Consider the following 23,427-nt stretch of genomic DNA (forward strand, 5'->3'; position numbering starts at 1 on the left):
AGCAGCTACAATTAGCTCGAGTCGACCCATTCAATTAGAAGTCATAAATCCACAATATCCATTGTAGTCAACGTAAACTTCAATTATACGACATTACAGAATCCTGCAGTCTACAATGTGTTTATGCAAAAAGCTTCCTTCATCAAATATATGTACATGCTATAGAATTCTCCCCCAGAAAAATCCGACCTTTACAAATCATCACCGTGAAAACAGGCCTAGGCCCTTTCCCCACGGATACGCCTTGCAAGCTGAATGTCTTTCGACACGATGGTCACCCTCTTCGCATGTATGGCGCAGAGGTTAGTATCTTCAAATAGACCGACAAGATAGGCCTCTGTAGCCTCCTGAAGTGCCAAGACAGCATGACTCTGGAATCGCAGATCCGTCTGAACACAATAAAACAAAATAATTAGACAAGTACCACCGCCAGAACAGAGTACCAAGCAATTCATTTAAATGCGTCGCCAATTAAGCTAACATTTTAACGAGAAAGGTGACAAGTTACCTTGAAGTCCTGTGCAATTTCCCTCAGAATCCTTTGAAATGGCAGCTTCCGAATTAGCAACTCCGTGCTCTTCTGATACTTTCGAATTTCTCTGTTCACTTGATTAAACAATTTGCAATAAGATACATATACTATAAAGAAAGCATTGTAAACATATCGATAGAATCCGAAGCAAATTTAAACTGCGGTTGTACATACCGAAGAGAAACTGTCCCGGGGACGATATCTATGAGGCTTCTTCACACCTCCGGTCGTGGGAGCAGATTTACGAGCAACGTAATTTAAAAAAGGAGCTTCAGAATAAAATGCCACAATAAAAACAGCACGATTAACTCCACCAAAGATGCAACGGAAGAAATATAGGAAAGTCGTTACCTTTGTTGCGAGCTGCTTCCTTGGAGCCTTTCCTCCGATAGATTTTCGTGCTGTCTGCTTCGTACCAGCCATGATTCAAAGAAAAGAGCGATCTACAGCACAGAGAGCAAGAACGAAAGCATAAGACCAAAGCCCAAGCATCAAAACAGAAAATCGAAAACCACAACAAAAAATTACTATCAATCTCTTTCAAAAAAACCACTTTTAGGCAATGCAATCGCGATCACACCGCCTGTGGCTGCCCTGGATATCATGCAGGGTAACATTTCCTTATACCTGTTCGCCATTAGAAACATGGGAATACAGGGAACCTGATGAGTGCATGCTTGCCAGATGTGATGCGCGGCGAGGATAATGAATCGATAAATATCGTTTTACTGCCAGATGTCAACAGAAAAGCATATAACAGATGTCAAGCAGAGAAACAAAGTGTAGAACCGCCTTCATGAATATCCATGAATACACAACGAGCGCTTTATATAAAAAAGGAGGGCATATTCCCTGCATAACATCTCAAACATTCCTCCAACATATGACCGCTTGCCTTCAGAACTCTGCGGACAAAGGTGTGGGTGGTTAGAGCACTCACACTGACGTTTTAAAGTTGCCAACCAGCGCTATGTTCCAAAAGGCATCCCGGAATTTAACAAAGAATGGTAAATCCTGTGCACTCCACGATCATCATACTCTGCATGCTCTACCCATGTCACCTGATATTTCATCAAACACATATACATTACATCTAAGATTAATTGGTTACTGTACCCGCATGATAATTCCTATTCCCCATTATCAGCGATATAGTTTGTGATGTGATGAGTGCATGCTTGCCAGATGTGATGCACGGCGAGGATAATGAATCGATAAATATCGTTTTACTGCCAGATGTCAACAGAAAAGCATATAACAGATGTCAAGCAGAGAAACAAAGTGTAGAACCGCCTTCATGAATATCCATGAATACACGACGAGCGCTTTATATAAAAAAGGAGGGAATATTCCCTGCATAACATCTCAAACCTTCCTCCAACATATGACCTCTCGCCTTCAGAACTCTGCGGACAAAGGTGTGGGTGGTTAGAGCACTCACACTGATGTTTTAAAGTTGCCAGCTAGCGCTATGTTCCAAAAGGCATCCTGGAATTTAACAAAGAACGGTAAAGCCTGTGCACTCCACGATCATCATACTCTGCATGCTCTACCCATGTCACCTGATATTTCATCAAACACATATACATTACATCTAAGATTAATTGGTTACTGTACCCGCATGATAATTCCTATTCCCCATTATCAGCGATATAGTTTGTGATGTGATGAGTGCATGCTTGCCAGATGTGATGCGCGGCGAGGATAATGAATCGATAAATATCGTTTTACTGCCAGATGTCAACAGAAAAGCATATAACAGATGTCAAGTAGAGAAACAAAGTGTAGAACTGCCTTCATGAATATCCATGAATACACGACGAGCGCTTTATATAAAAAAGGAGGGCATATTCCCTGCATAACATCTCAAACATTCCTCCAACATATGACCGCTCGCCTTCAGAACTCTGCGGACAAATGTGTGGGTGTTTAGAGCACTCACACTGACGTTTTAAAGTTGCCAGCCAACGCTATGTTCCAAAAGGCATCCCGGAATTTAACAAAGAACGGTAAAGCCTGTGCACTCCACGATCATCATACTCCGCATGCTCTACCCATGTCACCTGATATTTCATCAAACACATATACATTACATCTAAGATTAATTGGTTACTGTACCCGCATGATAATTCCTATTCCCCATTATCAGCGATATAGGATTCGGGCACAACCTTGGAATACCCGTTGGGCATGTCCTGAATCAAACAACCAGAAGGCAACCTCCTGCATTTCATAAATCCTGCAGGCGAATTATCTCGAAGGCCATCAACAGATACATCCACCACTGCCCATACGCCCTCAGCGTGCTGTTTGCAGAATCGAAGAAAGTAAACCTCTCGAGCAGGAACCAACGGTGAAAGCACTTGCAATTCTGCATACATCTGCAAGTCACAGAAAACTGCATCTTAGTAATCAGAACGTAAAACAAAATGGTAATTGAAAAAAAAAAATACCCCACAATAATCCTAGAAGCTTACCAGTTGCAGTGCACCATTCCTTGTCCCGCCCATTCCGCTCGATATTACATCGACTGTGGCTGCCCTGGATATCATGCAGGGTAACATTTCCTTATACCTGTTCGCCATTAGAAACATGGGACTACAGGTTACCTGATGAGTGCATGCTTGCCAAATGTGATGCGCGGCGAGGATAATGAATCGATAAATATTGTTTTACTGCCAGATGTCAATAAAAAAGCATATAACAAATAAACAAAGTGTAGAGAAGAAAATTGCCAACATAGAGAGTTCGGGTCATGTGGCTACTCATTGTCAGTGGGCTTATAAAGCTCTACCAATATAGCTTGTGCCTACATTGAAAAACACATGAATAAATGTGAACATTTTCAAAACCATTTCATGTAAAAAGTTCAAATAACTAAAAATTTTATACATGGTAATCCTCTCAAAATATAGCGCCCTAGAGCACACACTCTCCTAACTAGGTAAAGAACTCGGCCAAAGCATGGACGCTATGAGGCAAACCAAAACGACTATCTCTTGTCCAAGCAATGTCCAAAATCCTAAATCCCTCCCCGCTTTGCTCCAAAAGACTCCATTTTAAATGCAGCGTAGACTCCATTTTAAACGCAGGGGTAAATAGTTTTAATGCCCGCAAATTTCACAGTGCTTATAATAACCATATTGGCTTACTGGTCCTCCTTCTTTCCCAAGTATTTGAGCTTCCTCTCCTTTCTCAAGACTTTGCATTTTCGACATTGCTTCTTTGAACTTTCCCTCCCCCTTACTCTCCCTACCTTAAAAGTGCAAAGCTCCTTGATTTGTCTAAAGCGCCTTGGATCTATATCAAACGCAGAGTGTAGTGTCATCAAATGTAATTAAAGCAAAAATTACAAAAACAAACACCCTTTACCTCAACTTCTCCAGAAATCCACCGCGATAAAGACACAGGACCCGATAATTTTGCATTGAATGTCAAAAAAAAAGTTAGACACTTTTACACCCTGGGAACACATTTCTATCTCACTCCTAGTTTGAATAAAAATTAAGTACCAGAACCCGATAAAGCCAACCAGGGAACACCACAATATCCACCTAAACATTGAAAACATTGGAAACAGGAAACCGTTGATATCGACAATTTTAAACTCCAAAATATAACAAAATTTACAAAAATTGAAATGGAAAAACCCTAATGCAATTAATGAACTTCAGAAGCTACCACAACTAGGGTTGCCCGAGAAAAATCTGAATTTCGAAACCACGAATAATCAAGGAAGAACTTCTACTTGATTGCAAGTAAAAATAAAAAAGGATTAATAAATAATCGTAAGGCAACTCTTTGCCGAGGGTTTTTATGGCGGTTAGTTCGGTGTGTCAAATAATTCCCGTCCAGGGTTGAAAACCCCCAGTGTTTAATACACGGCATTCACCGCGAGTCGCAACTGTGAAATTTCTCGCTATAGTGTGCAGACTTATATAACAATGAACTGATTGAAGATGGAAAATTCAGATATCTGCTTGTTAATAAGCCATTTGCCATAATAAATTTGATTGGGTGGAAATACACCTTACTTGCGGACAATGGAAATGAAAGCGGGCAACTGAGAACGATAAAAATCCCTAACTGGTCGCGCTGCCCTGTGTTCAAGTCCCGTGACAGCATCACACAGCAACAGGCAGCAAAGCCTGAAATTTTCGAAGTCAGGGAACGGAAGAATTTCAAAAGAGAAACTCGGTCGACTATGCCCGCCGCCAGGTGTCAGCGTGAGAAACAAAAGGACGACGAAAGTCCCTTTCAAAGGAAGGCCTATCGGCCTAATTATTGACCCAAAAAAAAATTAAAAGGGCATTACGAAAATATTTTATTTAAAAAATTCTATGTATTTACGTGACCTCGTGTACTTAACGATATCTCAAATCAATAAATATACTTTAGAAAGCTATCGACGTGACCACAAATTTGTTTTTTTCTTTCATATTATTTAACATTAGGCTTTAGTATTTTTTGTGTTTTAATGTAATATTTGAATCATTTGATTCGTTTTTAAATGCAATATATGAAATAATTGTTAAATACTGAAGCTTTATTTTGTGACCGACGAATAAAATGACTATTTATTAGTCTTTCGTATGTTTTGTGTTTTAATGTAATATATGAATCATTTGATTCGTTTTTAAATGCAATATATGAAATAATTGTTAAATACTAAAGCTTTATTTTGTGACCGACGTATAAAATGACTATTTAAATTAAAAAGAAATATTATATATTTAGTATTTGTAAGTTGAAAATAAAAATTTTTGAGAATGTATTATTTTTTTATTTAAAAAGAGATACTTAGGTTTGTTAAAAACAAAGTAATATATTAATTGAAAATACTCTAGCTTTCTTTTCTGATGGACGTATAAAATAATTATTTAAATTTGAAAAATAAATATTTTTTATTTAGAGTTTACAGTTTTGAACCCATCCAAATTAAAGGAGAATATAGTGCTTTTATTGAAGAATGATTTACCAAAGAAGTTTATTAAAAATAAAGTATATAGATTAGCGTAAATTTAAATCGACATTTTATACATTTATTCATTAAATGAGAAAATTGTAAAATTTGTCGATTAAATTGAAATACGACTAAAATTGTGGATCTACTCCAGAAAACCTATGTAAGCCTAGATCTAATGTGTAACGTCCTCAAGTGTGCGACGCGTTTGGGCGCCGGGCAGACCGGGCACGCGCGCGGGTGTGCGACGAGTTGGAGCACACGAGTGGTTGTGCGACGGGCGCGCGGGTGTGCGACGAGCTGGAGCGCACGGGCGGTTGTGCGACGGGCGTTGTAACGCCCTGCGGTTGTATAGCCGTGCACACGCGCTCCCCACTCTGAAAAATGACTAAGGCAAGAAGTGCGAGCGTCCGATGGTGAGGCGCGGTTGTAATAACGCGCGCGGACAAGTGGGCGCTCACATGTTTATAGGCGAGTTGGAACAAACTTGCTGAACGAACCGACCGTGGGCAAACATACACGATGGGAGCATTGGGTGGGGCGGTCCCGCACCATGGGCGGGCCGACCACACATAGGGCGACAATGTATGGAGAACGACGCGGTGAATAGAGCGAAGGAAGGGTCGGCCGAGCGCTTGACTACTTTACACGATGGCATGTAAACATATGAAACAACGATGACATTTGGACATCGACTTGGCTCGTCGCAAGTCAAGTGGAAGTGCGCAAAAGGAAGAGCAAAGCCGCAGCACGGGCAGCGCATATGCGCCCGCCCGCCGGGCACTCTACACGGGTTTGGCACTTGGTTGAATGATTCGGTTAAGGCGTGGTGGAGGGTGCGCTAGGGCGCCTGCCCGCCAAGTTGGGTGAACAGGTTTCGGTTGTGCATGGGCGCGCCCGCCCGTTCGACATAAAACTTGTGTGTTGTATTGTATTTTGGTGAAGTGTTATGGTGTGACCGTCGTGCGCTCTTGCACGGGCGGGCACCCAACCTCGTTTATGAACGCCGATGGAGCTTCGCTCCTGGTCATTGTAACATTTTCTCATATATAATAAAAGAAGACATTCTCTTGCATATTGTTGATGTTATATTGTTGTTCTATGTATTCTTAATGGATTCCGCACATTAATAATGTAATTCATGCTTATTATGAATTGTTGAAGGCATAGTTCGTAAAGTAATCTAACAATGGAAAAAGTTGGTTACTTAGGCGATACCGCACCCGGCCAATTTAAGGGAAAAAGAATTGGGGGCGTGACAATTGGTATCAGAGCAGGTTAACAGGTGGTGAAGCCGTTGCTTGATGATGAACGCAGAGAATAGACATGTATGCAGGGAAAAGTTATGGAGAAATCATGGATGAACAGTCTGGGTTTCGTGGACTTGATGGTTCATGGCAAGACCATTCAAGCTCTGGTGGACACGGGGGCCACTCATAACTTCATGACAACACGGTTGGAAAAAGAGGTTGGACTGATGATCTTCCCATTGAATGTGGAAGTCAAGGCAGTGAACTCTAGAGCTAAGGTGGCGGGTTTGGCACACGAAGTGCCTGTGCAGATAAAAGACTGGAAGGGTCAGTTGGACTTCACAGTGATGGAGATGAACAACTTTGATATGATACTCGGACAGGATTTCTTGAAGGGAAACAAGGCTATTGTTGTCCCCTTCTGTGATGAGGTGGTGCTAGTTGGACAGTCACAAACTTGGACTTTGCCCACTCATAGGCAAAGGGGGGAAGTCAAGGTGCAGCATGTTTCGGCACTAAGTTTGGAAAAGGCTATGAAGGAATCAGACATGGAGACATATGCGGTGATGTTCAAGGATGTCGAAGGTGATGGAGTGGGGACACCTGTTCCAGCCGAGATTTCCGAGGTGCTGACCAAATATGCAGATTTGATGCCTGATGAGCTACCAAAGAAGCTTCCACCAAGGCGTGCAGTGGACCATAGCATTGAGCTTGAGCCAAGAAAGCAAACCCCAGCTAAAGCACCTTATCGGTTGTCAGGACCTGAGTTGGAGGAGTTGAAACGACAGTTAAAGGAGTTAATTGATGCAAGTTTCATCAGACCTTCAAGGTCCCCTCATGGAGCTCCGGTATTATTCCAGCGGAAGAAGGATTCGAATGAGCTACGGATGTGTTGTGATTACCATGCATTGAACAAGCAGATGGTAAGGAACATGTATCCTTTGCCATTGGCTGCTGATTGCTTTGACAAGCTTGCAAAAGCCCGAGTGTTTTCCAAGCTGGACTTGAGGCATGGGTATTATCAGGTGCGGATAGCTGAAGGAGACGAGAAGAAGACCGCGATAGTAACAAGGTATGGTAGCTTTGAGTTCCTTGTTATGCCATTCAGGTTGTGTAACGCTCCTGCTACGTTTTGCACTTTAATGAATGATGTCCTACGACCATACTTGGATTCGTTCATAGTAGTGTACTTGGACGATATAGTGGTGTTCAGTGACAACATGGAGGATCATAAGAAGCACTTAGCGATGGTGTTCGAGGCGCTGAGGGAAAATCAGTTGTTCTTGAAGAAGTCTAAGTGTGTGTTCGCTCAGACCGAGATTCCGTTCCTTGGGCATATTGTTGGTCAAGGGTACATACAGATGGAGCCGAGCAAGGTGAATGCGATTGAGGACTGGGTTGAACCGAAGAATGTCCATGAGATGAGGGTGTTCTTGGGCATGACCAACTACCAACAGAAGTTTGTAGAGGGGTACTCCAAGGTGACATCGGCACTGACAGACCTATTGAAGAAAGACAAGAGGTGGAGTTGGACGGATAAATGTCAAAAGGAATTTGATGACTTGAAGAAGAGGATGGTTACAGCACCGATACTGAAGTTTCCTGACTTCGAGAGACCATTTGAGGTACACACAGATGCTTCAGATTTTGCCATAGGAGGGGTTCTTATGCAGGATGGGCATCCGATGGCGTACGAGAGTCGGAAGTTGCAAGATAGAGAACGGAGGTATCCGGTCCATGAGAAGGAGATGACTGCCATCATCCATTGTCTTCATGTGTGGAGGCATTACCTGATTGGGAAGCCGTTTGTTGTCACGACTGATAACGTTGCAGAAAGTTATTTTGCATCACAACCGAAGCTTTCTGCAAAGCAATCTCGTTGGCAGGACTTCTTGGCAGAATTCGACATGACTATCGAGTATAGACCGGGAAGGCACAATGCGGTAGCAGATGCCCTTAGCAGGAAGGGAAAACTTGCAGCATTGGAGGGAGAAGACCGGGCAACTAGGAGTAGGAGTCGAGTTCAGATGTCAGAAGAGATGCAGAATAAGATCAAGGGAAGTGTTGAAACCGATACTTTGGCGCAGAATATAGTCAAGCAGATAAAGGAGGGGAAGACACGAAAGTTCTTTCTACGAGACGGGTTCTTGTTCTTTGGAAATCGACTCTATGTTCCAAAGTCATTTGGACTGAGGAAGCACCTTTTGAAGGAGTGCCACGACTCACCATGGGCTGGCCACCCAGGGATGCGTCGTTCCTTGGCATTGTTGGAGAGAGGATTCTTTTGGGAGAAGATGCGAGAGGATGTAGAGGAGTATGTACATACGTGCATCATTTGTCAGCAGGACAAATCGGATACTCAGAGGCAAGGAGGACTGTTGCAGCCTTTACCGATTCCTGAGAGACCATGGATGAGTGTCTCGATGGACTTCATCACTCAGTTGCCACAGATTTAGGGGTATAATGGGATTATGGTCGCGGTTGATCGTTTTTCCAAGTATGCTGTCTTTGTTCCTACAAAGATGCCTTGTGGAGCTGAACGGACTGCGGAATTGTTCTTTAAGAACATAGTGAAGTATTGGGGGATGCCATTGAGCATTGTGTCGAATAGAGATCCACGTTTTACAGGTAGATTTTAGACCACATTGTTCAAGTTAGTTGGGACAGAGTTGTCGATGAGTTCGAGTTACCATCCGCAGACAGATGGGAAGACCGAGAGGATCAACGCATTGCTGGAGGACTACTTGAGACATTATGTGGCGGCTTATCAGAAGAATTGGCCTGAACTCTTGGATATTGCTCAGTTTAGCTACAATATTCAAAAGAGTTCTGTGACGGGGTATAGTTCATTTGAGTTGGTGAATGGATAGATGCCGGTTGCACCACATACCGTAGTGACAGGAGGTTTTTTGAGGAGTCCTCATGTGAAGAAGTTCATGAAGGCTTGGGATGAGACCTTGGAGTTGGCACGGTTGCGCTTGCACGAAGCTGCAAGGAGGATGAAGAAATATGCTGATCGAGGAAGACGGGATGCAAACTTCAGTGTGGGAGATATGGTGTTTCTCAGGATTACTGGAGAGAAGTTTCAGCCAGCCAAGGGGACTGCAAGCAAACTGACATGGAAGTATGAGGGACCATTCCGAGTGAAGAAGAGAGTGGGGGAAGTTGCTTATGAGCTGGAGCTTCCACACCATATGAACATGAAGCATCCAGTTTTTCATGTGAGTCAGTTGAAGAGATGTAGACTTGATTCAGACCATCCAGAGAGAGCTGAACCGCCGAGAGGACTGGGCGGGATTATGGACAAGCCAGGACTAGAGTTGGATAAGATCTTGAGCTACAGAACTACAGGGATTGGTTACCACATGAAACGGGAGTATCTTGTCAAATGGAAGAATGCACCAAAGGAGGAGAGCTGGGAATCGGAGGACTCACTTTGGAGATGGAAGAAGAAGATTATGAAGTATGAACGGAAGATACTGAGGCAGTCGGGATTGTTGAGGGCGACAATGATTTCCAGTGGGGGAGTGTAAGGTCCTCGGGTGCGCACACGGTTGGGCGCCAGGCGAGTTGGGCCACACGACGGGTGCGAGGGCGAGTTGGGCCACACGATGGGCGCGCGGGCGAGTCGGGCCGCATGACGGGCGCGCAGGCGAGTTGGGCCACATGACTGGCGCGGGCGAGTTGAGTTGCATGCGGGTGAGGGCACGAGTGAGTTGGGCTGCACGCGGGCGTGGATGCGGGCGCGCGGCGAGTCAGGGCACATGGAGGTGCGACGATAGGCCGAGCCGCTTGTGACGAAACATTACGACACTCGTGAAAATTGCGATGGAGCAAAGGGATGTTTATACAACCGAGTGAGCATGGAACGATGGACTAAGGGCCAACTTACATGATGGTTAGGCCGACCTTCAGTTGGACGTTTGAGCATAAATAAAGGGGTGTGTAAACATGGTTTTAGTGGTCCGCTGGGCAAGCCACCACGCCACCCACAACGCATATATGTTGGAGCGTTTGAAGATCATTTTGGCTTCGAACTTCGACCTATAATATTCGCATAAGGTGCAGTCTTCAAGTGCGCAAAGGGGACAACAAGGAAGCCCACAACTCATGCGCTATTCTTGGTTCAAGCCACATGTTTGGAAGTGACACTTGGTAAAGATGAAGGTTGGGCAAGGTGTGCCGTCGGTTGGATGAAGTGTTGTTTTGTGCCGAGACTTGACGGGGGTGTCTTGGTGGCTCGGGTGAGCACCCTCCCACCGTGCAAGGTGTGCACAAAGGTGTGTAAAAGGCAGTTTGCCATGATTGTAAATTGGCTAAGTATAGACTTGGATTTTGCCAAGAATACTTGTAAAAAGCTTGTATTATTGTAAGATTGGTTATTACATATATTATTGGGCAGACTCATTGTTCAGGGAGTTGCCCCTCCCTTTATACTATGCAATTGTGTTCTTGTTGCTGTTGATAATGAATGAGTATGGGTGTTCATTGGTATAAAGGTTAACATAATAATACTTGGTTACGAAACACAAACTAAGTAAGAGAAAGTGAATTAGGCGTAGTCCATGAACATTAGTATTGGTGAAAAGAAAGTGTTCGGTGGTGCCGCACCTCGCTAAGAGCGGTTGAAAGACTACCGCCGGCTTGGGGGCGTGATAGGTGGTATCAGAGCATGGTTGCTCATGACGAAGTGCAGGTGTGTGAACACTTGGAGTTGAAAACAGTGGAACAAGGGCTGGTTCAGGTTGCAGGCATCTTGGTGAAACTATTGGATGGTCGAAACTAGATTGAAAAAGAGGAAGAAGCTGTTAGAGATGGCAGCTGAATCTCAGGCTGGGTCTAGTCATGTGCAGGATGCTACTATCACACTTATGGAAAAGGTGCTATTGAGGATGGAGGTTATGGAAACTTCCTGGGATAAGAAGATGGACTTGTTCGCTAAGGAGCAAGAGGCCAATTCAAAGATGAAGGAAGACTTTGATGAACTCCGGACACAACACGAGTACACTGATCTTATGTGTACACAACTTGAAGTAAGGGTCAAGGAGGTTGAAGAAGCAAGGGACCAGGGTCTTGCAGAGATCATGGACTTGAAGAAATCTCTTGACGAAGCCAGAGATGAGATCGCGGTGTTGAAAAAGGCCTTGAGGCATAACTCAGGTGGAGGAGTGCCTCATGTGAAACTCAAGGAACCAGAAGCTTATGATGGTACAAGGAGTGCAAAGACTCTTGGCAACTTTCTATGGGACATGGAGCAATACTTGGAATGGTTGGGTCTATCTGATGATGAGACAAAGGTCAAGGTAGCTGCTCAGTTCTTAACAAAGGATGCTAAGATGTGGTGGCAAAGGAGGATGGATCAAATTGTCAATGGTAGTGCTAGTGACATTACTTCGTGGGATGACATGAAGAAAGCTTTGCAGAGCCATTTCAGTCCTCAGGATGAAACATGGGAAGTAAGGATGAAGATTAAATACATAAAGCAGACTGGGAGTCTACAGACATATCAGCGGGAGTTTGCAAGTGCGGTTCTAGAACTTCCTAACATGGCGGAGAGGGACAAGGTGTTCAACTTCATTATTGGATTGAAGACTTGGGCACGCAATGAAGTGAAGAGGCAGAGGATTAGAACACTTGAGGAAGCTTTTGCTGCTATGGACAGGTTGGTGGAGCATTATGATGAGACTTCTGATGATAAGAAGAAGAAGTCCGATAAGCCGAAAGAGAAGAAGAAGGATGATGCTTCGAAATCGGATGATAGTTCGAAGACGAAGAAAGCCTTGAAGTGTTGGATATGTGCTGGACCACATACGGTGAAGAATTGTCCTTCTAGACCGAAAGTGGCTGCGATTGCACAATCTGATGCGAAGAATGAAGGAGCTTCTGTGGGGATGATGCAGATACTTGGTGCTTCTGCTACTACAGAGGTGGTCTCTCGGAGGGATCCTGAGAGGAACAGGTTGGAGTATGTTCGAATGAAGGTTGGAGGTGCTGATATACTCACTATGGTGGATAGTGGGGCTTCTCACAACTTCATGGGCGAAGATACTGCGAGAAGAATTGGGCTGAAATTTGTACCGGCAAAGGCACAAATGAAGACAGTCAATTCTCCTCCTATTGAATTTCTTGGTATAGTTGAAAGGGTGGACACAACACTTGGTGAATGGACAGGGAAGGTTGATTTCACTATAGTGCGGATTGATGACTATGAGGCTGTATTGGGGATGGAATTCATGAAACAATTTGATGTTATGATTGTTCCACATTTGAGGAAGTTCTACATTTATGATGGAAGGGAGGATGTGCCCATTGGTGTGCCAACCATTGGAGTAACAAGGCCTGATTGTAAATTGAGAGTGATGCAAATGGAGGATGAGAAGAGAATGGGAGACATGAGCAAGTGGTTGTCTACTATTGAGGCAAAGCTTACCGAGCAGTCATTGGTCATCAGGACACTTTCAGATAGCATCTTGGACTTGTCAAGAAGGCTAGAGTTGGTTGAGGATGATGATGATGATGAGGAGGTGTATGTGAGGCCGGATGTCTAGGGAGAAGACTAGGTTGCTTATCTACAGAGATTGGAGATTGAGGATCCTGATAGATGGATTGAGTTGATTAGTGAGGGAGAGCCTTCAGGCTCTACTCCCTCTACATCTTCTTAGATGGATGAGGAATATGGGGCTCATTGTTAGCTGCTCATGACGGTGAGTCCTTAAAACATGTGAGCAGGTATGACCAATGATGCAGGGATGGCTTGGCATCAAGCATCATGGCATGTTGCAGATGAGATGGATGGAGTTTCCGTGGACCTGAGCATGGTTTGCACTTATGGAGATAGGTTCTTGATGAGTCAGGAATGTGGCAGGTTGTTTTGAGAAACGACTGATGGTGATGGAAGAATGTGCATTCTTGTGGTTCGGGTGTATGGTTGGATTAGCTACCCAACTAGCTTGAGTCATAAGGGGATCCAGTGTACAAGATGATGTTGCTATTGGGATGAGATGTGGACACATGATAGACATGTGTTAGCTCTTGTTGGAATATCATGACAGAGGTTCACATGATGACACATGATGAGGATGACAGGATGTTGCAGTGGAGATTGTGACAGAGTCGATGAGCATGGATCAAGATGATATCTGATATATGACATACTGATGAGGTGTATACCTTGGTATGGTGAGCTTGGTGACAGTTGGTTACTAAGGCGAGACATGGTGGAGATGGGGCTCTACATATGTTGCAGGGATGTTTGCCATATGTGGAGGAATTGACATCATGGGTGTTGATGATCTTGGTGGATGGCTACCGGGATGACACGCTGTCGAGGACGACAACGATTTCAGGTGGAGGAGGATGTAAGGTCCTCGGGCGCACACACGGTTGGGCACCGGGCGAGTTGGGCTGCACAAAGGGCGAGTTGGGCCGCACGACGGGCGCGCGGGCGAGTTGGGCCTCATGACGGTGCGCGGGCGAGTTGGGCCACACGATGGGCGTGGGCGAGTTGGGCTGCACGCGAGCAAGGGCACGGGCGCACAGTCGAGTTGGGCTGCACGTGGGCGCGGATGCGGGTGCGCGGTGAGTCAAGGCACACAGAGGTGCAACGATAGGCCGAGCTACTTGCGACGAAACATTATGACACTCGTGAAAATTGCGATGGAGCAAAGGGATGTTTATACAACCGAGTGAGCATGGAACGATGGACTAAGGGCCAACTTACATGATGGTTAGGCCGACCTTCAGTTGGACGTTTGAGCATAAATAAAGGGGTGTGTAAACATGGTTTTAGTGGTCCGCTGGGCAAGCCACCACCCCACCCACAACGCATATATGTTGGAGCGTTTGAAGATCATTTTGGCTTCGAACTTCGACCTATAATATTCGCATAAGGTGCAGTCTTCAAGTGCGCAAAGGGGACAACAAGGAAGCACACAACTCATGCGCTATTCTTGGTTCAAGCCGCATGTTTGGAAGTGACACTTGGTAAAGATGAAGGTTGGGCAAGGTGTGCCGTCGGTTGGACGAAGTGCTGTTTTGTGCCGAGACTTGACGGGGGTGTCTTGGTGGCTCGGGTGAGCACCCTCCCACCGTGCAAGGTGTGCACAAAGGTGTGTAAAAGGCAGTTTGCCATGATTGTAAATTGGCTAAGTATAGACTTGGATTTTGCCAAGAATACTTGTAAAAAGCTTGTATTATTGTAAGATTGGTTAATACATATATTATTGGGCAGACTCATTGTTCAGGGAGTTGCCCCTCCCTTTATACTGTGCAATTGTGTTCTTGTTGCTGTTGATAATGAATGAGTATGGGTGTTCATTGGTATAAAGGTTAACATAATAATACTTGGTTACGAAACACAAACTAAGTAAGAGAAAGTGAATTAGGCGTAGTCCATGAACATTAGTATTGGTGAAAAGAAAGTGTTCGGTGGTGCCGCACCTCGCTAAGAGCGGTTGAAAGACTACCTCCGGCTTGGGGGCGTGACAGGGAGGATGTACCACCCTGCGATTGTATAGTCGGGCACGCGGGCTCCCCACTCCAAAAAATGACTAAGGCAAGAAGTGCGAGTGTCCGACAGTGAGGCGTGGTTGTAATAACGTGCGCGGACAAGTGGGCGCTCACATGTTTATAGGCGAGTTGGAACAAACTTGCTGAACGAACTGACCGTGGGCAAACATACACGCTGGGTGCATTGGGTGGGGCGGTCCCGCACCATGGGTGGGCCGACCACACATAGGGCGACAATGTATGGAGAACGACGCGGTGAATAGAGGGAAGGAAGGGTCGGCTGAGCGCTTGACTACTTCGCACGATGGCATATAAACATATGAAACAATGATGATATTTGTACATCGACTTGGCTCGTCACAAGTCAAGTGGAAGTGCACAAAAGGAAGAGAAAAGCTGCAGCACGGGCAGTGCATATGTGCCCACCCACCGGGCACTCTACATGGGTTTGGCACTTGGTTAAAGGATTCGGTTAAGGCGTGGTGGAGGGTGCGCTAGGGCGCCCGCCCACTGAGTTGGGTGAACAGGTTTTGGTTGTGCACGGGCGCGGGTCGTGCACGGGCGCACCCGCCCATTTGACATAAAACTTGTGTGTTGTATTGTATTTTGGTGAAGTGTTGTGGTGTGACCCCCGTGCGCTCTTGCACGGGCGGGCATCCAACCTCGTTTATGAACGCCAGTGGAGCTTCGCTCCCGATCATTGTAACATTTTCTCATATATAATAAAAGAAGACGTTCTCTTGCATATTGTTGATGTTATATTGTTGTTCTATGTATTATTAATGGATTCCGCACATTAATAATGTAATTCATGCTTATTATGAATTGTTGAAGGCGTAGTTCGTAAAGTAAATCTAACAATGGAAAAAGTTGGTTACTTAGGCGGTGCCACACCCGTCCAATTTAAGGGAAAAAGAATTGGGGGCGTGACAGGCGCGCGCGGGTGAACGACGAGTTGGAGTGCACGACGGAGGTGCGACGGTAGGGCGACCGGGTTATGTGACATAACTTGCGACGAAACCTGCGATACAATGAAATGCGATGGGAGTTTATACCCGATGGAGCGTGGAGCGAGACACTTGAAGGCTGACCCATGATGGAGGGCGGGCCGACTTGTAGTGTGGGCGTTCAAGTGATGGTTAAGGGGTGTGAACGAAGGTTGGGCAGTCGGCTGGGCAAACCCCACCCACACGTTACAAAGGATATATATTGAATGCGTTTGGAGAGCATTCGATCAATCATTCGACACACAACATCTTCGCACAAGTAGTGCGTAGTCTAGTGCGCAGATTGGACAAGAGGAAGACCACATAGCTCATGCACTAAGTCTTGGTTAGCCGCACGGAGGTAGCTCGCACTTGGATTTGGGTGAAGGCGTTGGGCAAGGTGTGCCCGTTGGTCGGTTGAGGCGTGCACGGTGAACGTGTAGCGCCCGTTTGTGCTAAGTCTTGGCGTGGGTGTCTTGGTGGCTCGTGTGAGCGCCCGCCCATCGTGCAAGTGTGCACGAGGTGAACGAAGGTTGGCAACCGAGTTTGCCTTGATTGTAAAATTGGCTAAGTATGAAACTTGGACTTCCAAGTATGCTTGTATAAGCTTGTAATATTGAAGATTGATTAATACATATATTTCGGGTAGACTCATTGTTCAGGGAGTTGCCCCTCTCTTTATACTGTGCAATTGTGTTCTCGTTTATAATTGTTGTTGATAATGAATGTGTATGGGTGTTCATTGGTATAAAGGATAAACATAATAATACTTGGTTGCGAAACACAAACTAAGTAGGAGAAAGTGAATTAGGCATAGTCCACGAACATAAGTATTGGTGAAAATAAAGTGTTCGGTGGTGCCGCACCTCACTAAGAGCGGTTGAAAGACTACCGCCGGCTTGGGGGCGTGACAGTTGGTAACAGAGCAGCTGATTCGGGCATTGAAGGTTGGAGCTGCTACACAACTTCACCGAAGTGAAGTTGGTATCAGAGCTAGTCTGAAGACTTGGAGAAGTCTTGCAGGAAGCCGGTGAAGCAAGTGTTTCCACACACTTGGGAACTTGGGAATTGAAGACAGTGAAGCAGGTACTTGCAGGTGAAGGAAGTTGTTTCACACGCAAGTGGAACAAGGGCTGGTTCAGGTTGCAGGCAACTTGGTGAAGCTGTTAGATGGTCGAAACTAGATCGCAAAGAAGAGGGAAGTTGTTAGCAATGGCAGCTAAATCTCAGGCTCGGTCTAGTCATGGTGTGCAAGATGCTACTATCACACTTATGGAAAAGGTGTTGTTGAGGATGGAGGTTATGGAGACTTCCTGGGATAAGAAGATGGACTTGTTCGCTAAGGAGCAAAAGGCCAATTCAAAGATGAAGGAAGAGCTTGATGAACTCCGGACACAACACGAGTACACTGATCTTATGTGTACACAACTTGAAGTAAGGGTCAAGGAGGTTGAAGAGGCAAGAGACCAGGGTCTTGCCGAGATCATGGACTTGAAGAAATCTCTTGACGAAGCCAGAGATGAGATCGCGGTGTTGAAGAAGGTCGTGAGGCATAACTCAGGTGGAGGAGTACCTCATGTAAAAGTCAAGGAACCGGAATCTTACGATGGTAGAAGGAGCGCAAAGACTCTTGGCAACTTTCTATGGGACATGGAGCAATACTTGGAACGATTGGGTCTATCTGATAATGAGACGAAGGTCAAGGTAGCTGCTTAGTTCTTAACAAAGGATGCTAAGATGTGTTGGCGAAGGAGGATGGATCAGATTGCCAATGGAAATGCTGGTGACATTACTTCGTGGGATGAAATGAAGAAAGCTTTGCAGACCCATTTCAGTCCTCAGGATGAAACGTGGGAAGCAAGGATGAAGATTAAGTTCATAAAGCAGACCGAGAACCTACAAACATATCAGTGGGAGTTTGCAAGTGCGGTTCTGGAACTTCCTGACATGGCGGAAAGGGACAAGGTGTTCAACTTCATTATTGGGTTGAAGCCTTGGGTGCGCAATGAAGTGAAGAGGTAGAGGATTAGGACACTTGAGGAAGCTTTTGCTGCTGTTGACAGGTTGGTGGAGCATTATGATGAGACCTCTGATGATAGGAAGAAGAAGTCCGATAAACCGAAAGAGAATAAGAAGGATGATGTTTCGAAATCGGATGATAGTTCGAAGACGAAGAAAACCTTGAAGTGTTGGATATGTGCTGGACCACATACGGTGAAGAATTGTCCTTCTAGACCGAAAGTGGCTGCGATTGCACAATCTGATGCGAAGAATGAAGGAGATTTTGTGGGGATTATGCAGATACTTGGTGCTTCTACTACTACAGAGGTGGTCTCTCGGAGGGATCTTGAGAGGAACAGACTGGAGTATGTTCGGATGAAGGTTGGAGGTGCTGATATACTCACTATGGTGGATAGTGGGGCCTCTCACAACTTCATGGGTGAAGATACTGCGAGAAGAATTGGGCTAAAATTTGTACCGGAAAAGGCACAGATGAAGACAATCAATTCTCCTCCTATTGAAGTTCTTAGTATAACTGAAAGGGTGGACACAACACTTGGTGAATGGACGGGGAAGGTCGACTTCACTATAGTGCGGATTGATTACTATGAAGCTATGTTGGGGATGGAATTCATGAAACAATTTGATGCTATCATTGTTCCACATTTGAGGAAGCACTACATTTATGATGGGAGGGAGGATATACCCATTGGTGTGCCAACCATTGGAGTGACAAAACCTGATTGTAAATTGGGAGTGATGCAAATGGAGGATGAGAAGCGAATGGGAGACATGAGTAAGCGGTTGTCTACTGTTGAGGCAAAGCTTACCGAGCAGTCATTGGTCATCAGGACACTTTCAGATAGCATCTTGGATTTTTCAAGAAGGCTAGAGGTAGTTGAGGATGATGATGATGATGATGAGGCATATGTGAGGCCGAATGTCCAGGGGGAGGATCGGGTCACTTATCTACAGAGGTTGGAAGTTGAGGATCCTGACAGATGGATCGAGTTGATTAGTGAGGGACAGCCTTCAGGCTCTGCTCCCTCCACATCTTCTTAGATGGACAAGAAGATGGGGCTCATTGTTAGCTACTCATGGTAGTGAGTCCTTAAAACAGATTGAGTAGGTATGACTAATGATGCAGGGATGGCTTGGTATCAAGCATCATGACATGTTGCAGATGGGATGGAGTTTCCATGGACCTGAGCATGGTTTACACTTGTATGGAGATAGATTCTTGATGAGCCAAGGATGTGATAGGATGTTTTGAGAAACGGCTGATGGTGATATGAGAATGTGCATTCTTGTGGTTTGGGCGTATGGTTGGATTAGCTACCCAACTAGTTTGAATCATGAGGGGATCCAGTGTACAGATTGATGTTGCTATTGGGATGAGATGTTGGCACATGATAGAAATGTGTTAGCACTTGTTGGAGTATCATGGCAGAGGTTCACATGATGACACATGATGGGGTCGACACAAGATGTTGCAGTGGACATGTAGCTTGGATGGAAGGACCAGCCTTCCATGATGGAGAGTAGCATGTGGAGATTGTGACAGGGTGATCGATGATCATGGATTGAGATGATATCTGATGTATGACATACCGATGAGGTGTATACCTTGGTATGGGGGAGCTTGGTGACAGATGGTTGCTGAGGCGAGACATGATGGAGATGGAGTTCTACATATGTTGCAGGGATGTTTGCAGTATGTGGAGGAGTTGACATCATGGATATTGATGACCTTGGTGGATGGCTACCAGGGTGATATGTTGTCGGGGACGACAACGATTTTAGGTGGAGGAGGATGTAACTTCCTCGAGTGTGCGATGCATTTGGGCGTCGGGTAGACTGAGGGCGGTTGTGAGATGGGCGCGCGGGTGTGCGACAAGCTGGAGCGCACGGGCGGTTGTGTGACGGGTGCGCGCAGGTGAACGACGAGTTGGAGCGCATGACGGAGGTACGACAGTAGGGCGACCCGGTTATGCGACATAACTTGCTACGAACCTGCAATACAATGAAATGCGATGGGAGTTTATACCCGATGGAGCATGGAGCGAGACACTTGAAGGCCGACCCATGATGGAGGGCGGGCCGACTTGTAGTGTGGGCGTTCAAGCGATGGTTAAGGGGTGTGAACAAAGGTTGGGCGGTCGGTTGGGCAAGCCCCACCCACAAGTTACAAAGGATATATATTGAATGCGTTTGGAGAGCATTCGATCAATCATTCAACACACAACATCTTCGCACAAGTAGTGTGCAGTCTAGTGCACAGATTGGACAAGAGGAAGAGCGCATAGCTCATGCGCTAAGTCTTGGTTAGCCGCACGGAGGTAGCTCACACTTGGAGTTGGGTGAAGGCGTTGGGCAAGGTGTGCCCGTTGGTCGGTTGAGGCGTGCACGGTGAACGTGTAGCGCCTGTTTGTGCTAAGTCTTGGCGTGGGTGCCTTGGTGGCTCGGGTGAGCGCCCGCCCATCGTGCAAGTGTGCACGAAGGTGAACGAAGGTTGGCAACTGAGTTTGCCTTGATTGTAAAATTGGCTAAGTATGAAACTTGGACTTCCAAGTATACTTGTATAATCTTGCAATATTGAAGATTGATTAATACATATATTTCGGGCAGACTCATTGTTCAGGGAATTGCCCCTCCCTTTATATTGTGCAATTGTGTTCTCGTTTATAATTGTTGTTGATAATGAATGTGTATGGGTGTTCATTGGTATAAAGGATAAAAATAATAATACTTGGTTGCAAAACACAAACTAAGTAGGAGAAAGTGAATTAGGCGTAGTCCACGAACATAAGTATTGGTGAAAATAAAGTGTTCGGTGGTGCCACACCTTGCTAAGAGCGGTTGAAAGACTACCACCGGCTTGGGGGCATGACATGATGTATCACAGCGAGTCATTGAATGGATTATCAGTCCTCTCCGCAAGTTCAGGTCGGATCTATCCCCATTGTCGCAATGTTGAGAGATTCAAGCGTGTATGGGTGCAGATGCGACAGAAAACTCATGAAAAAAATTGAAAGAGGAGTCATGACGCAACACTTCTGGTTCAGATCTAGCCCTAGAGAGTGGAGAAATGAAGGGTAAATTGTCGCCATCGCTATTGTTGAAATATACTTTCAACTACAGTGTTGTTTGAAGTCACCAGTAAACAACGACTGCAAAACAGCCAATGTTTTCCCGCACCGCTTTTCACCGAGCAATGGTATTCTCTGGAGGGCAGCGATAACAATCATCAGCCGACAAGTGGCTGAGCAGTTTTTCCAAAACAGTTTTTTTCCTGAAGCATAAAGATTGGTATGAAGAGGCCGTGAAATATTGATTGCAACTGTCCGATTGATAACAAGGCTGACCACCGTCGATTGAAACCAAAGTTGATGTACAGGCCTGCACCATGGAGTTGACGTGAAGTAAAATTTTTGTTTGACCGTCGGTCTGTCAGTAAAGCAATTAAATGAAATTTAAACGTGATTGGTAGATTGTTGGTAAAAGTCTTTAATTTTATTGTATTTTATTTTACAAGAGTATGGTCCAAGAGGTATGTAATATCATTTTTTGCTTTGTTCATTGTAATGTAAGGGGAAGTACGCAGAAGCGCGACTGTAAGTGTTCGTTGGCTGAAAAAGGGAATATGCAGCAGCGTAAACATATTATGTTTTGTTGAACATGAAATGCGTATGCACAACAACACGTATGCATTGAATTTTTTTTTACACACAACAGTGTAATATTTTTCACGTTGAGACAGTGTTTTTTTTTGTAATGCACAACAGTGAAAAGTCAGAAGGAACAGAACAGAATATATTTCAGGAGAGACAGAGTAATTTTTTTTGTGGAATTGAAGTGTTCCTGGTGTAATCCCTCTGTGAGAGGAAGGTCTTTTCTGTAACAATTTATTTTTGTTAGTGAATACAAAGTTGTTTATGTGTGTAAAAACTCTGTTCTCCCAAACAATTTTAGCTTCCCTGTGTTAACATCCTATGATAAAACAAAGCATTATTCTTTGTTCAGTTTTTGTTTGGAATTAAACAGAAAATTCCCAACATGGTATCGGAGCTTGACCAGGTTCTTTGAAGCTGTCAAAGAAGTTGAAGGAAGGATTTCTTGCTGCAGCAGCTTCTCCAGTAGAGTGAAGACTCAGTGAAGAAATAATCCAAGGTATTTCTCAAGTTAGTTTTTTTTGTGAGGACAGTCAGTTATTTTAAATACATAGTCAAGTATTTTGAAGCATAGTTAAGAGTGCAAGAATGGTTGGAGCCAGCACTAGCATGGGTATCTTTAATACTCAGCGCCCACAATTTAATGGAAAAGACTATGACTACTGGGCAATAACTATGAAAGCTTTGCTTGCTTCCCAAGACTTATGGGAATTTGTTGAGGATGGTTTTGAAGAACCAGCAGATGAAAATGAGTTTAATAATTTGACTCAGGCAGAGAAAGATCTGTTGAAGAGCAATAAGAATAAGGATTCTAAAGCTCTCTACTTTTTGTATCAAGCAGTGCATGAGAGTGTGTTTCCAAGGATAGCAGCAGCTAAGAGATCCAAAGAAGCATGGGAAACTCTCAAGATAGTCTATCAAGGCATGGAGAAAGTGAAGACAGCAAAACTACAGTTGCTGAGGAGAGATTTTGAGAATCTTTGCATGAAGGAGTCAGATAATATTGACTCATTCTTCACACATGTGATTGGTCTGGTCACACAGATAAGGTCTCATGGAGAGATTCTTGAAGAAAGGAGGATTGTGGAGAAACTATTGAGGATCTTACCCTCAAGGTTTGATGTGATTGTCACCACCATAGAAGAGACAAAGGATCTCTACAAGACCAAGAGTAACTCTGAAGGCAAAATAGAAAAACACAAGGCAAGACTGGTTGTCAAAGGATATAAGCAGCAGTATGGGAGAGACTATGACGAAACTTTTGCACCGGTTGCTAGAATGGAAACCGTGAGAGCAATGTTGTCCAAAGCAGAACAAAACAAGTGGAAAATTTACCAAATGGATGTGAAGTCAGCATTCCTAAATGGAGTGTTAATGGAAGAGGTTTACATTGAACAACCTCTAGGCTATGAAAAGAAGGGCCAAGAGCACAAAGTGTTCAAATTGAAGAAAGCTCTTTATGGGCTGAAGCAAGCACCAAGAGCATGGTACAATAGGATAGATTCCTATCTACTGG

General features: G+C 44.7%; 1 protein-coding gene and 1 pseudogene across 1 annotated transcript; both read right to left on the reverse strand.

Moving 5' to 3' along the window:
- Positions 1–218: 218 nt before the first annotated feature.
- On the reverse strand, positions 219–955 carry LOC149154358 (histone H3.3-like; annotated as a pseudogene).
- Positions 956–2,484: 1,529 nt separating this feature from the next.
- Positions 2,485–3,100, reverse strand: LOC149154359 (homeobox-leucine zipper protein ANTHOCYANINLESS 2-like). Its single transcript, XM_089437960.1, has 3 exons — positions 3,010–3,100; positions 2,704–2,913; positions 2,485–2,595 (listed from the first exon to the last, which is right to left on the reverse strand). Exons 1-3 carry the CDS (start codon positions 3,094–3,096, stop codon positions 2,503–2,505), a joined length of 390 nt encoding a protein of 129 aa, XP_089294086.1. The 5' UTR covers positions 3,097–3,100; the 3' UTR covers positions 2,485–2,502.
- Between the last annotated feature and the right edge of the window lie 20,327 nt (positions 3,101–23,427).

This window comes from Pinus tabuliformis, chromosome 9 (genome assembly GCF_031772625.1).
Source record: "Pinus tabuliformis cultivar Carrire ecotype Pingquan chromosome 9, CPIR1, whole genome shotgun sequence".
NCBI classification, from domain to species: Eukaryota; Viridiplantae; Streptophyta; class Pinopsida; order Pinales; family Pinaceae; genus Pinus; species Pinus tabuliformis.